This window comes from Diaphorina citri, unplaced genomic scaffold, assembly GCF_000475195.1.
Source record: "Diaphorina citri unplaced genomic scaffold, Diaci psyllid genome assembly version 1.1 scaffold1018, whole genome shotgun sequence".
Taxonomy (NCBI): domain Eukaryota; kingdom Metazoa; phylum Arthropoda; class Insecta; order Hemiptera; family Psyllidae; genus Diaphorina; species Diaphorina citri.
In genome coordinates this window covers 109,337-122,816 of record NW_007378448.1, presented here as the reverse complement: position 1 = coordinate 122,816, position 13,480 = coordinate 109,337, and the positions used below count along the sequence as shown (strand labels likewise).

Here is a 13,480-nt window from a genome sequence, read left to right as displayed (position 1 = left end):
GAGGTTGAAATATACCAGTGAGGGTACTTCTAGGTTCCATCAAGGCCCTAGGATAGCAGACCTATCAAACCCCTTCAGTTTGGGGGACCTGAGCTAGCTCTCTGGCCTGGATGGCACCTATTGGTATCCTCTTAATGGGATAGTATATGGACTCACAGCTTTTCTCTGAAATAAACCTGAGTGTGCGGACTCTTTAGAGGTGCTGCAGGTGAATTTTAGAGAAACTGAAGAGGTTGAAATATACCAGTGAGGGTACTTCTAGGTTCCACCAAGGCCGGGGGATAGCAGCTCAGGCAGGGGAAAAATACTGGTCACAATAGATCTACAGAGGTCGCAGTGTTAATTCCATATTCTCTCGGGAGAGGAGCAAGCAGTCCCATAATAGAATAGAATAGAATAGAATAGAATAGAAAAGGGTATTGAAGGAGGAAGATCTTTGGTTTTTTGCTGTAGGCTCGAAAAATAAGGCTTCCTGAGGTTTTCTTTCACCAGGATAGCGGATAGAGGATGTTCATCTCACTTAGCATTACCTATGTTGTTTATATTTTGTACAGAGTTTATATTACAGCGGATTTATTAACAGGTCAGTATGAAAGTTGACATTTTCTGACGAAGTAAAATAATGAGAAGTTCTACAAGATAGAATGTAGCCACAAAACTAGTGATAGGTACCTATAGCTCAAACTCAATTATGTATAAGGGAATACCTATAAGAGCTCTCGCCGTCCCTTGTACCTATTTTATTTGACACTACCGGGACTCAAATCCTTGTGATTTTGAGTTTGAAACCACAGATTTTCTCTTTCGTGGATCGCCAAATTTGACCTCCGAATTCCGAAATTCATATTTTCAAACCAATTTGTGGTTTTTGCCTAAGCCAGGGTTGGGAAACTAATGATAAAACATTAAAATTACATTAGTGTGTTTTTAGTTCCGGTACGCTAATTTAGGGGAAACTCAAAGATCATAATTGTGTATTTGGAACCTAGCTAGTCCGTACATAGTGGTACTAACATAGGTACATGAGTACAAACATAATCCCAATACTCATACCTAGGCACTTATGTATTATATTCTTAACTTCGAGGTAGGTACCTACATAACTGTGACAGAGATTCTTTATCGCATCCGTGGTAGATGGTTTGAGGTTTGTCATTGGTGAAATTTTTTGTCTGTGAAAATCCTCGGTTGAGGGAAAGTGTCCTTGTTTCTTATCATTACAGTTTTTTTCCCCTAACTTAGCACGATTTTTTCCTACATTATGTACATATTTCTTTTACCCTAACTTTTACAATATCTCTAACCGTTTTGTCGCTATAGCTGAAAACCGCCAAAAAACGATCGAAATCTGTCCAAAAGCGGTAAAAATACCGCCAACCAAGCGTTTTGTGTTGCATCCTTGTCACATTTGTGAACTACATACCAAATTTCAAGTCTCTAGCTCATTCCGTTCCCGAGATATTGTTAAATTACACCAAAAAGCGGTAAAATGCCGCCAACTGTTGCACCGATTCTAACCAAAAGTTTCGTGTCGCATCCTTGTCACATTTGACATCTACATACCAAATTTCAACTCTCTAGCTCTTACCGTTCTTGAGATATTTTGTTTACAGACAGACAGACACACACATGGACCAGTGGCTGAAACTTTGGATTTAGGCTCTAGGGACCTCAAAACGTGTTTTGGCACTAAAAACTGACCATCGAAAATTTGACCCGATTACATTACTTTCCTTCCTATAGGATAAGGAAAGTAAAAATCAGGTACCCTCTTACAATTTTTCAGAATTTTTTCCATTGAATTTCGAGTTCTATTCTTGGGATATTATTGTAATCAAAACATTGTTCGGGTATCTAATCAAGTCGTTCTATTTTATTATGTTTTACATTTTTTAGCCCGTTTTTTTATGGACTGTGTCGTAATTTTGTGATTTTGTATGTAGTTTATATAATTTTTAATTTTGTACCTTTGGTTTGACTGTTCGAAGTTCTCAAAGTGAGTTGATATTTCTTCTGTTGGGTCTTACGTACCTACTATATTTTCTTGAAAGAAAGTCATTCTTTTGTAAATCAAGTTCGATAGATGGAAAGAAAACCATTCTTTCGTAAAATAAGTTTGATGGATGGAAAGATAGAGAGAAATGTAACAACAGAACCCCTATCGTTCCGAAATCGAAGAGAGAAGGAAGACCGGATACTATAAAAAGCTAGCCGTTCCGAGAACGAACCTTATCCGTTCAGGATAAAATTCGCTTGGAAATCGAACCCTCGAAGTTAATTAACTAGATTAGAAGAGTAAATAATTGCCTATTATTGAGATAAAAATCTTTTGCCGATATCTTCACTCAACTTTGAAGTGGCTATGACTACTTTGTAGCAAAAGCACTTCGTGCGTAATGCATTTATTTGTCAAGCACTTTCACTCGAGAGTTTTTAAGTGCACTTTTAATTGATAAGTTTCAAGAGGTTCAAAGTGGTTGATTGAAAATTTCATTTGCTAATTGCCAGCCTAGGGGAGTTCGATGGTAGCGCGTCTGCCTTGTGTGTGATAGGTCGTGGGTTCGCTTCCCGCCATCCCGCCCGAGGCGGACAGGGCGGACTTTATACTAGAGATAAGATTCGGGCTCGGAACAGCTGGCTTTCTCCTATCCTGTCCTCTCTTCGATTTATAGGAACGATAAGACCTTGGTAAGGTGTATATAACATTCTAATTCAATGTTAGAACACTTTAATAAATACAAATAAAAAAAAAGACCTTGGTAAGCCAGCCTAGTTAGCTTAGTTGGTAGTGCGTCTGCCTTGTAAGCGCTAGGCCGCGGGTTCGATTCCCGCCCGGGGCGGATTTTATCCTGATGGGATAATGTTCGTTCTCGGAACGGCTGGCTTTCTCCTATCCTAACTTCCTTCGCTCTTCGATTTCGGGACGATAAGACCATAGCAGTTACAGTAGTTCCCTCTTTCAAACCTCTTTTAAAAAAAGACCTTGGTAGTTACAGTTCTCTCTATCAGAAAACTAATTACAACTACAATCTGTGTGGTATACTCTTCTGCTCATCATGGGAACTTCATGAAGTTTCTAATGGACCACTGAAGTTAAGGAACATTGCTCGTAGTTGGTATCCGCCGGATCGGTGACCATATCGCGTGCGGCTGGCTTTTTCCAGCCCCACATATGCCATGTGAGGTTATTATGGCGGGTAGCTTGTCGTCGAACGGAGGGTAAAACCCCCTGAAAATCTTTTAGCAGTAGCAATGGCTGTGCACATAAAACCTTAGCTGTTATAATGGTAAACCCCTAAAAAAGAAGGCGGTTCGTGATATTGTAATTGAATTTGTAACTGTGGGCTTTACGATACAAATTGTACCTACAAGGCCCTAGTCTATAGGTTTATGTCTAATTATCTATTTTGTTCTTTTTCCGCAGAAAATGAAGGAGAAGAAATGGCGCAAACGCATCCGAAAACGCATTCCGATTATCGCCACGATTGAGAACTACAGCGGTGAGAAGTTCATCGCTGACGCCATCGCTGGAATCACGGTGGGCCTAACGGTGATGCCTCAAGCGTTAGCATATGCAACGTTGGCTGGACTGGAACCTCAGGTGGGTAATAGAAAGCCAGATGTTCCGAAAACGAACCTTACTGTCAAGTAGCGTATTTTCCTTTCATAATGTTAATGCACATTAGCTTAATTCGAATTTTTCTTTCTCAAATGTTAATGTACATTAACTTCCCCTCCTCTCCTTTCACGAATTTTGTAATGTGGCTCTTTTCTCTCATTACGATGCGCCATCGCGATGGGCATGCTACGACACAGACCACATGCGTCTAATGTAGCAGTTGTTTCATTGCTACGGAATAAAAACGGCGGTGAAACAATCATCTTTTTAATAAAAAAAAAAGGAACTTGAACGCACGTAGTATCCAGAATGTACAGAAAACAGAGAATTCAGTCAACACAGAACACTCGAATGTAGGAGTTGTTTTATTACTACGATTTTTTTCAAGAGGTTTGACAGAGAAAACTCTAACTGCTAAGGTCTTATCATCTCTAAAGCGGAGAGAGAAGGAAGACAGGATAGGAGAAACCCAGCCGTTCCGAGATTAAACCTTGTCTGTTCAGGATAAAATCCGCCCCGGGCGGGAATTGAACCCGCGACCTAGCATTTACAAGGCTGGCAAAACTGTCGCGTCGATCACGTGGTTCCCCATGCTCGTGCGAGAGACATCTCTTTGCAAGTGAACAACATTATTGATTGTGTAAATAAATGAGGCATTTTCAAACGGTTGGCATAATGGGACTTTTTAGTCTTAGCCAACGGGCCCGACACTATGAATAAGGTATGTACGTACCAGGGCCGTATCTTCTTCTCCCCTCGGACTATTCTTGCTGACAAATGTACTCCTTTTTCCTCGCCTTTTCCCGTGTTCAGACGGGGTCGGCCTTTTTCGTCAGCCCTTAATCAGTCCTAGGGTGACCGCTTTTGGGCTGACATTGGTTTTGGCTGCAAAATTTTACGAGTGGATGCCCTTCGCACTCAACCTTTGTTATTTCTTTAGCAAGGGAACTTTAAACAGGAAGTAGACCAGCCTGAAATTTCCCTTGCTTACTTACTTACTTACTTTCCGTTACTTCCCTCTGACATCCTGGATACAGGCCTGGTGTGTACATACCGTACTTATACTGTCACATACATATATATATAAAAAAGAAGAGAAAAAAATCCTCTCTAATCAAGGTGTTCATAAATTTGAATTACCCAATATTTTTCGACCACCTGGGAAGCTACTCAGGTCTTTGTATCATGAAGCGAAAACAAAGAGGCATTTCATGAATCTGGTTCAAGGAGTTGATGTTGATTTGGTACCCTGCTGGGGACTGAGTGAATTCTGGCACAATGGAACACTGTGAAATAACTTAGATAGTTAATATAGTTATGTTAAATATATCGCTAGATAATAGTTGTGTAAAATACATAGATATAATGGTTTGAAATAATGCCTAAATATATTAATTAGGTCGTGGATGGATCTTCGTAGATTATCGATGGATTAATAGATCAGTAGAATGTTCCGAAAGTTCATGGGTGTTTATTAAACGTTATGGATTACAAAATGAAACGGTTAGTGTTCTAAATTTGATCTAAGTATTTAGTGGTTCACAAATCAAGGCAGGGCATTTTACTTGAGAATTTATTTGACCAGAAAACAATGGCTTAAGAGAGACCCACTGTGAGTTATTGGCATTTATTTGACTTATGTGTCATTTTTTGATGAGAATAAAACATATTATTATTACTAAACGTAACATCATCTAGTAGGTAGGTAATTAATATTAAGTAATTAAGACTGAATCTCTGAATGGAGTGGAGAAAAAAATTCGAATTACCTATGTTTATTTGTTATTATTATTATTATTATTATTATTATTATTATTATATTTTTTATTCATTATTATATTATTATTATTATTATTATATCTAATTATCTATTATTTTTATTATTTTTTTTTTTTTGTCATGTTTCGGTGACTGAGCTCAATGTCATTTTTGTTGAACCTATAAAGTGTCAATTTTGCTATACCCTTCCTCAATAACAGGGACCTTTTTATTTATTTATTTTTCGAATAAGGCGTTTTAACACTGGAATGTCAGGTCGTTCACTCCGATAAGAGAACCTTAGTAACATTTGAACGGCTGGGAATTTTTATTTGACAATTCTGATTCATCTCAAGGTTGTAAACTTGTAAGGCTAAGGTTCAGGCGATTTTGCATTTAATTTTTTTATTTTCATCGTAACTTTCAAATGGTCTGTCTGATTTTGAAGATTTTTTTTTATTCTGTGTCCGTTTGTTGTACAAAAAAAAAATGACAGTAGGAAAAATACACTAAAACTAAACAAACACAAACAACAATCAAATACAGTAGAAAAAAAAAAATGAATAGAATGAAATATAAAAAGGAAAGTAAAAAGTAACATAGTATGAGTGCATAGTTAAGTAGGTGCTTAGATTTAATTAAAATCGCCGTCATTGGCATTTCTCACCATTCTATTAAGAGGTGAGAGAGGTGAGTTTCTAGTAATACTACTAGAAAAAAATAGGTCCCTGCTTTAAAAAGTGCTCTATTAAACTGTTAACACAACTGTCAATTTACGTTGTTACAATTTATGTTGTTACAATTTACAAGGGGCTACGTTGTTATAACCTGACAGTCTAAATCTAAAGAAAGGACTGCTCAAACCGATATTTGAACGCCATTAAGCAGAAAAAAGAACCAGCGAAAAATATGTAGGTACCTAATTTTAATTCGGCCAAAAGATTTTTTTACTTCCAGTTCCGCTTGATCAATGGTTCGTTTCTGTGGATTTGGGTGGATTTCACTAAACACTTTTTCAGTCCTTAGAAGGCCTGTTACGCTGTTAACTCCCATTTGATTTTTGTAGGCTTAACAATGCTGTTATTAGGGGCTAAAAAGGAAGGTTGTGAAACGCACAGTAAGGATTAAGGTCACTGAAGATTCTTTCTGTATTATGTTCTATGAAAATACCTAATATGTACTCATTTTGTCTCACACCTTGTGTTTCCTTACAGTATGGTCTGTATTGGTCTGTACCAACCTTAAGTGGTAAACGCGTTGGACTTTTAATCTGGAGGTTGTTAGTTCGAGCCCAAGTCAAGTCATAAAAATTTAGCTTAGTACATTAAACGGGGAACGACATTTTACTCATTTTGTCTCTCTTCTTGTGTTTGTTCACAGTATGGCCTATACTCGTCATTCACCGGCTGTCTCGTATACGCACTACTCGGTTCTTGCAAGGATATTACCATAGGACCCACCGCTCTCATGTCCCTAATGACCTATCAGCAAATAATAGGCCGCAATGTAGACTTTGCCATCTTACTGTGCTTCCTCTCCGGGATTGTGCAACTGCTGATGGGAGTGCTGCATTTAGGTGTGTAGTCTGGTTCTAGGATCTCGGGAAGTTAGATTACAACTAACTGTAACCTTACAACTCGGGGAAATCTTTATCCTGACCAGATAAGGTTCGTTTTCGGAACGGCTGGCTTTCTCCTATCCTGTCTTTCTTCTGTATTTAATTGTGGGACGATAAAACCATAGACCTTGTTTATCCTGCCCGAATAGGACTGAAAAGTCCCTTTACCCCAGCAGTCTAAACAAGGTCTCGTATATTTGATGAGTTAAAGAATTCTAGATTAAAAAAAAAGAAGTCTAGAGATTTTTCGCCTAAAAAAAGTACTACTTTTCAACTAACTCTTCTACCTTACAACTCGGGGAAATCTTAATCCTGACCAGATAAGGTTCGTTTTCGGAACGGCTGGCTTTCTCCTATCCTGTCTTTCTTCTGTCTTTAATTGTGGGACGATAAGACCTCCGTTGTTACAGTCCCGTCTAGAATAGAATAGAATATATCTTGTTTATCCTGCCCGAATAGGACTAAGTCCCTTCACCCCAGTAGTCTAAACAAGGTCTCGTATATTTGATGGGTTAAAGAATTCTAGATTAAAAAAAAGAAGTCTAGAGATTTTTCGCCTAAAAAAAGTACTCCTTTTCAACTAACTCTTCTTTCTCCTCCTCATCCTCCGTCCAGGTGTGCTGATAGATTTCATCTCCATTCCGGTAACTGTTGGCTTCACCTCCGCCACCTCCCTCATCATAGCGGTCTCCCAGATCAAATCCCTGCTGGGGCTGAAATTCTCCTCGTCCGGGTTTTTGGACTGCGTGCGCAAAATTGGGACCCACTTGCACGAGACGAGAGCGGCGGACACCCTTCTCGGCGTGTCCTGTATTGTGGTGCTTCTACTTATGAGGGTAAGAAGAAGAAGAAGAAGAAGAAGAAGAAGAAGAAAGAAGAAGAAGAAGAAGAAAGAAGAAGAAGAAGAAGAAAGAAGAAGAAGAAGAAGAAAAAAGAAAGAAGAAGAAGAAGAAGAAGAAGAAGAAAAAAAAAAAAGATTTACGGTTATGTCCTATATTGTGGTCCTTCTACTTATGAGGGTGAATATTCTTAGGATGGCTTCCACCAACCTTTTTTTTTTGCCCCTAACCTGTCAGCGGGAACGGACCTTAAGAGAGAAAACATTGACTCTAAACCTGTGTCGATCGACTCGATCGATTTCGACTGAAACCGTACACAGCTTTGACAACATAGATTTACCTCGTCGATCGACCATCGGTCGAGTTAATCGACTGCCGACAACTATGTGTGTACACAGCATAAGACTCATAACAACACATATTCAGATCCAAACGTCTACATATGTCTAAGAAATTCTCTTAAAATTATCTGGTTTAAACCACGTGGACAAAGACCGCAGTTAGCCAGCCTAGTTAGCTTAGTTGGTAGCGCGTCTGCCTTGTAAGCGCTAGGCCGCGGGTTCGATTCCCGCCCGGGGCGGCTTTTATCCTGATGGGATAATGTTCGTTCTCGGAACGGCTGACTTTCTCCTATCCTGTCTTCCTTCTATCTTCGATTTCGGGACGATAAGACCATAGCAGTTACAGTTCCCTCTGTCAAACCTCTTAAAAAAAAAAAAAAATCATTTCTTAGAACAAGTCAGTCACTGGCACAATAAACTTAGAGCTGAATCCTCCTCGCCTAAAACTTTAAAAAGACCGCAGTTGTACAATTCATAAAAAGACCGCAGTTGTACAATTTTTTCCCCTGTGTTTACGATCTAGTCTTTTAATAATTTTCATTTGTAATTTCCAGCAACTCAAAGATCTCAAAACCAGTTCGCCAGTGGTGAAACGATCTCTCTGGTTACTGTCAACGTCTAGAAATGCTCTGGTAGTTATGCTATGCTCTGCACTGGGATATTATCTTCATTCTTTAGGAGAACAACCCTTCATTCTAACTGGTACGTAAGTCGATGGGTGGTTTATTTATTTGAAGAGGTTCGAACTGAAATTACGTAAATTTTGCTCACCCAGGTCTTGATTTTCTCAATCTTTTCACCTTTTCCTCGGCCTACCTCACCCTTTTCTCCCTCTCACTTCCATTCTCTCAACTCTTTTCCCTATGTAGCTCTCATCTCTTCTTCCAATATGTCCATACCACTGCTGTCTCCATTCCTGGATCTTTCTCGACACTTCTGTTACCTTTTAAGACGTTTCTATACTTGACAAATTTAAGACGTTTCTACACTTACGGGTGTCTAGAATTCCAACCACTCTTGTTTTTTCAGGCGACGTCAGACCAGGATTGCCACCCTTCCAGTTTCCTCCCTTCTCAACGTCGCTTAACAATCAGACCCTCTCGTTGAGGTTTGACAGAGGGAAATGTAACTGCTATGGTCTTATCGTCCCGAAATCGAAGAGAGAAGGAAGACAGGATAGGAGAAAGCCAGCCGTTCCGAGAGCGAACATTATCCCATCAGGATAAAATCCGCCCCGGGCGGGAATCGAACCCGCGGCCTAGTGCTTACAAGGCAGACGCGCTAACAACTAAGCTAAGTAGGCTGGCTCTTCAAGTTTTGTTGAGTTATCCACGATATCCCCTCTTCTAAGGCCCATTCCACTCTTTTAAAGAATGTTTGGGAGACACCAAATTTCACTTTAGTTCCTTAACAATATGTCTAACAACTATCATTATTTCATTTCAGCTAGTGGTGATTCAGTGGATGCTACTCAAGAGCTACTCACGTTAGGTGTATGTAATCTGTTTGGAGCATTTGTATCTTCCATGCCCATTACCGGATCTTTCTCACGTAGTGCCGTCAATCATGCGAGTGGAGTGAAAACAACGCTTGGCGGACTCTGGACGGGTAAGAAATTAGATACTCGTAATTATTTTGAAGACTGGCATGGGGGACTTTTCTAACGACATTGGCACGGTTAGCCCAGCGGTAACGCGCTTGCTTGCCATGCAGAAACTCCCGGGTTCGAATACCACCATCGACAAAAATTTGTAATCGTTTTTTGATTGCAAATATTTCAACAGGTTACTTTCTGGTGTTCTCGTGTTGACCCAGCACTTAAATGGGAAGTATTGTGTCTCTTCTCGCCCATTTGATGGGGGACATACTACGGGATAGGCATGCTACGACACAGACCACAGGAGTCTTATGTAGAAGGCCAACCACTCATTATCAGGTAGACCTGACAGGCGGACCTTTTCAGCCGTACCTGTCAGGTCTACCTGATAGTGTGTGTGCTCATCAGGTACAGGCGGACCTTTTCAGCCGTACCTGTCAGGTCTACCTGATAGTGTGTGTGCTCATCAGGTACAGGCGGACCTTCTCAGTCGTACCTGTCAGGTCTACCTGATAGTGAGTGTCTGGCTTAATATTTTCTCTCTGTGTATATTCCAGGTGCCCTGATGCTCCTCGCTCTCTCCTGTCTCACGCCGTACTTCTATTTCATCCCCCGCGCCTGCCTGGCAGCGGTCATCATTTGCGCCGTTATCTTCCTCATAGAAATCTCCGTGGTACGCCCCATGTGGCGAAGTAATCGGTCTGACCTGATACCGACCGGTGCAACTTTTGCCCTGTGTCTGGTACTGGGGGTAGAGGTGGGGATTCTGGTGGGCGTGGCAGTCAATATTGTGCTGCTGTTGTATCCGTCTGCCCGGCCTTCGTTCCATGTTGATAAACTCAAGGTGAGTGGTTTATTTGAAGAGGTTTGATAAAGGGAACTGTAACTGCTAAGGCCTTATGGTCCCGAAAGTGAAGAGAAAATGACAGGACAGGAGAAAGCCAGCCGTTCCGAGAACGAAACTTACTTACTTTCCGTGTCCGGAAAAACCAATGTCGACGTCAAATATTGTACCAGTGTGTTGCAGTCTTGATAGGGGAAAAAATACTGGTCACAATAGATCTACAGAGGTCGCAGTGTTAATTGCATACTCTCTCGGGAGAGGAGCAACCTGTATCATAATAGAATAGAATAGAATAGAATAGAAAAGGGTAATGAAGGAGGAAGATCTTTGGTTTTTTGATGTAGGCATGAAAAATAAGGCTTCCTGAGGTTTTCTTTCACCAGGATAGAGGATGTTCATCTCACTTAGCATTACCTATGTTGTTTATATTTTGTACAGAGATCATATTACAGCTGCATCCAATACATCATTCGGTAGTACTTGCGGACAGGGTAGCCCCGCTCTCCAAATATGTTGACAAGAATATCTTGTGTTTCCCAGTCGGGAATGACCCCTGAAAATGTACAAAGAAGGGATTTCAAGGAGTTAAGATCTTGACAAAACTTGGACCCGTGTAATTCCTGAATGGTGAAAGGGATGATGTTCTGTAGCAAGTGAGAGAGAAAACGGTCTTGACTAGCACATTTTTTTTTTTTTTTAGGATGGAAGGTAGGATTAGGGCTGATAAGGGACCACAAAGTTTCAAAATTGAGTTCTTTCCATTGTCATCTTACCATGTAGAAATAAACATCTTGTGGTCTTAAGCAACCCAGTTTTCCCACTCACATCATACACAGTAACGGTGGCTCTTGCATCCACACTCATAATCCTCTCTATCGCCAGTTTAGCCAACTGAAACGCATCACTTGGTACTGGACTTGGCAAAGACCAGGGGGAGGCGTGTCTGAATTTGGGCATCCAATACATCATTCGGTAGTACTTGCGGACAGGGTAGCCCCGCTCTCCAAATATGTTGACAAGAATATCTTGTGTTTCCCAGTCGGGAATGACCCCTGAAAATGTACAAAGAAGGGATTTCGAGGAGTTAAGATCTTGACAAAACTTGGACCTGTGTAATTCCTGAATGGTGAAAGGGATGATGTTCTGTAGCAAGTGAGAGAGAAAACGGTCTTGACTAGCACTTTTTTTTAAATATTATTATTATTATTTAGGATGGAAGGTAGGATTAGGGCTGATAAGGGACCACAAAGTTTCAAAATTGAGTTCTTTCCATTGTCATCTTACCGCAATATGTCTAACCGTTTTGTCGCTATAGCTGAAAACCGCCAAAAAACGGTCGAAATCTGTCCAAAAGCGGTCCTATGAACTCGACATGTCCACTTCTTTTTCTGGTAATCTCGATAAAAACATCAATCATCTCGAGGAAACTATCTTTATTCTTCTGATCAATATCATGGAAATTTCTAGGTACATAGGTTGTCAATTGTTTGTCTTTTTTACTACAGTAAGTTCTACAGTGGAAATGTTTTGTGTTGCATCCTTGTCACATTTGTGAACTACATACCAAATTTCAAGTCTCTAGCTCATTCCGTTCCCGAGATATTGTTAAATTATACCAAAAACCGCCAAAAAGCGGTAAAATGCCGCCAACTGTTGCACCGATCCTAACCAAAAGTTTCGTGTCGCATCCTTGTCACATTTGACAGCTACATACCAAATTTCAACTCTCTGGCTCTTACCGTTCTTGAGATATTTTGTTTACAGACAGACACACACACGGACTCATACCAAATTTCAAGTCTCTAGCTCTTACCGTTCTCGAGATATTTTGTTTACAGACAGACACACTAGGGACCTCAAAACGTGTTTTGGCACTAAAAACTGACCATCGAAAATTTGACCCGATTACATTACTTTCCTTCCTACTTATAGGATAAGGAAAGTAAAAATCAGGTACCCTCTTACAAACTAGTGATAGGTACCTATAGCTCAAACTCAATTATGTATAAGGGAATACCTATAAGAGAGTGTTGAATTCTACTTACACGCTACGGAAACCTAATAGGCTCTCGCCGTCCCTTGTACCTATTTTATTTGACACTACCGGGACTCAAATTCTTGTGATCTTGAGTTTGAAACCACAGATTTTCTCTTTCGTGGATCGCCAAATTTGACCTCCGAATTCCGAAATTCATATTTTCAAACCAATTTGTGGTTTTTGCCTAAGCCTGGGTTGAAAGAATTTGGAAACTAATGATAAAACATTAAAATTACATTAGTGTGTTTTTAGTTCCGGTACGTTAATTTAGGGGAAACTCAAAGATCATAATTATGTATTTGGAACCTAGCTAGTCCGTACATAGTGGTACTTACATAGGTACATGAGTACATAATCCCAATACTCATACCTAGGCACTTACGTATTAAATTCTTAACTTCGAGGTAGGTACCTACATAACTGTGACAGAGATTCTTTATCGCATCCGTGGTAGATGGTTTGAGGTTTGTCATTGGCGAAATTTTTTGTCTGTGAAAATCCTCGGTTGAGGGAAAGTGTCCTTGTTTCTTATCATTACAGTTTTTTCCCCTAACTTAGCACGATTTTTTCCTACATAAGGAAGGAACCCATGAAAAATATGAAACTTGTCAAAAAACCAACCCTGGCCTTCGCAAAAACCACAAAGCGGCTATTTCCATGTCACTGGGACCCGATCAGATCTTTTGTGCGTCAGAAACCACATTTCAATACGACCTTTTTTATAGTGAAGCGGCTATTTCCATGTCACTGGGACCCGATCAGATCTTTTGTGCGTCAGAAACCACATTTCAATACGACCTTTTTTATAGTGGTTGAAAAGTGACGC

General features: G+C 40.1%; 1 protein-coding gene across 1 annotated transcript in view; it reads left to right on the top strand.

Moving 5' to 3' along the window:
• The window catches only part of LOC103513739 (sodium-independent sulfate anion transporter), a 28,735-nt gene that overhangs the window by 3,485 nt on the left and 11,770 nt on the right, over positions 1–13,480 (top strand). The window contains 7 exon segments of the mRNA XM_026826864.1: positions 3,425–3,601; positions 6,758–6,953; positions 7,611–7,831; positions 8,730–8,877; positions 9,205–9,277; positions 9,491–9,783; positions 10,330–10,616. Of these exon segments, the coding sequence (XP_026682665.1) occupies positions 3,425–3,601; positions 6,758–6,953; positions 7,611–7,831; positions 8,730–8,877; positions 9,205–9,277; positions 9,491–9,783; positions 10,330–10,616 (1,395 nt within the window).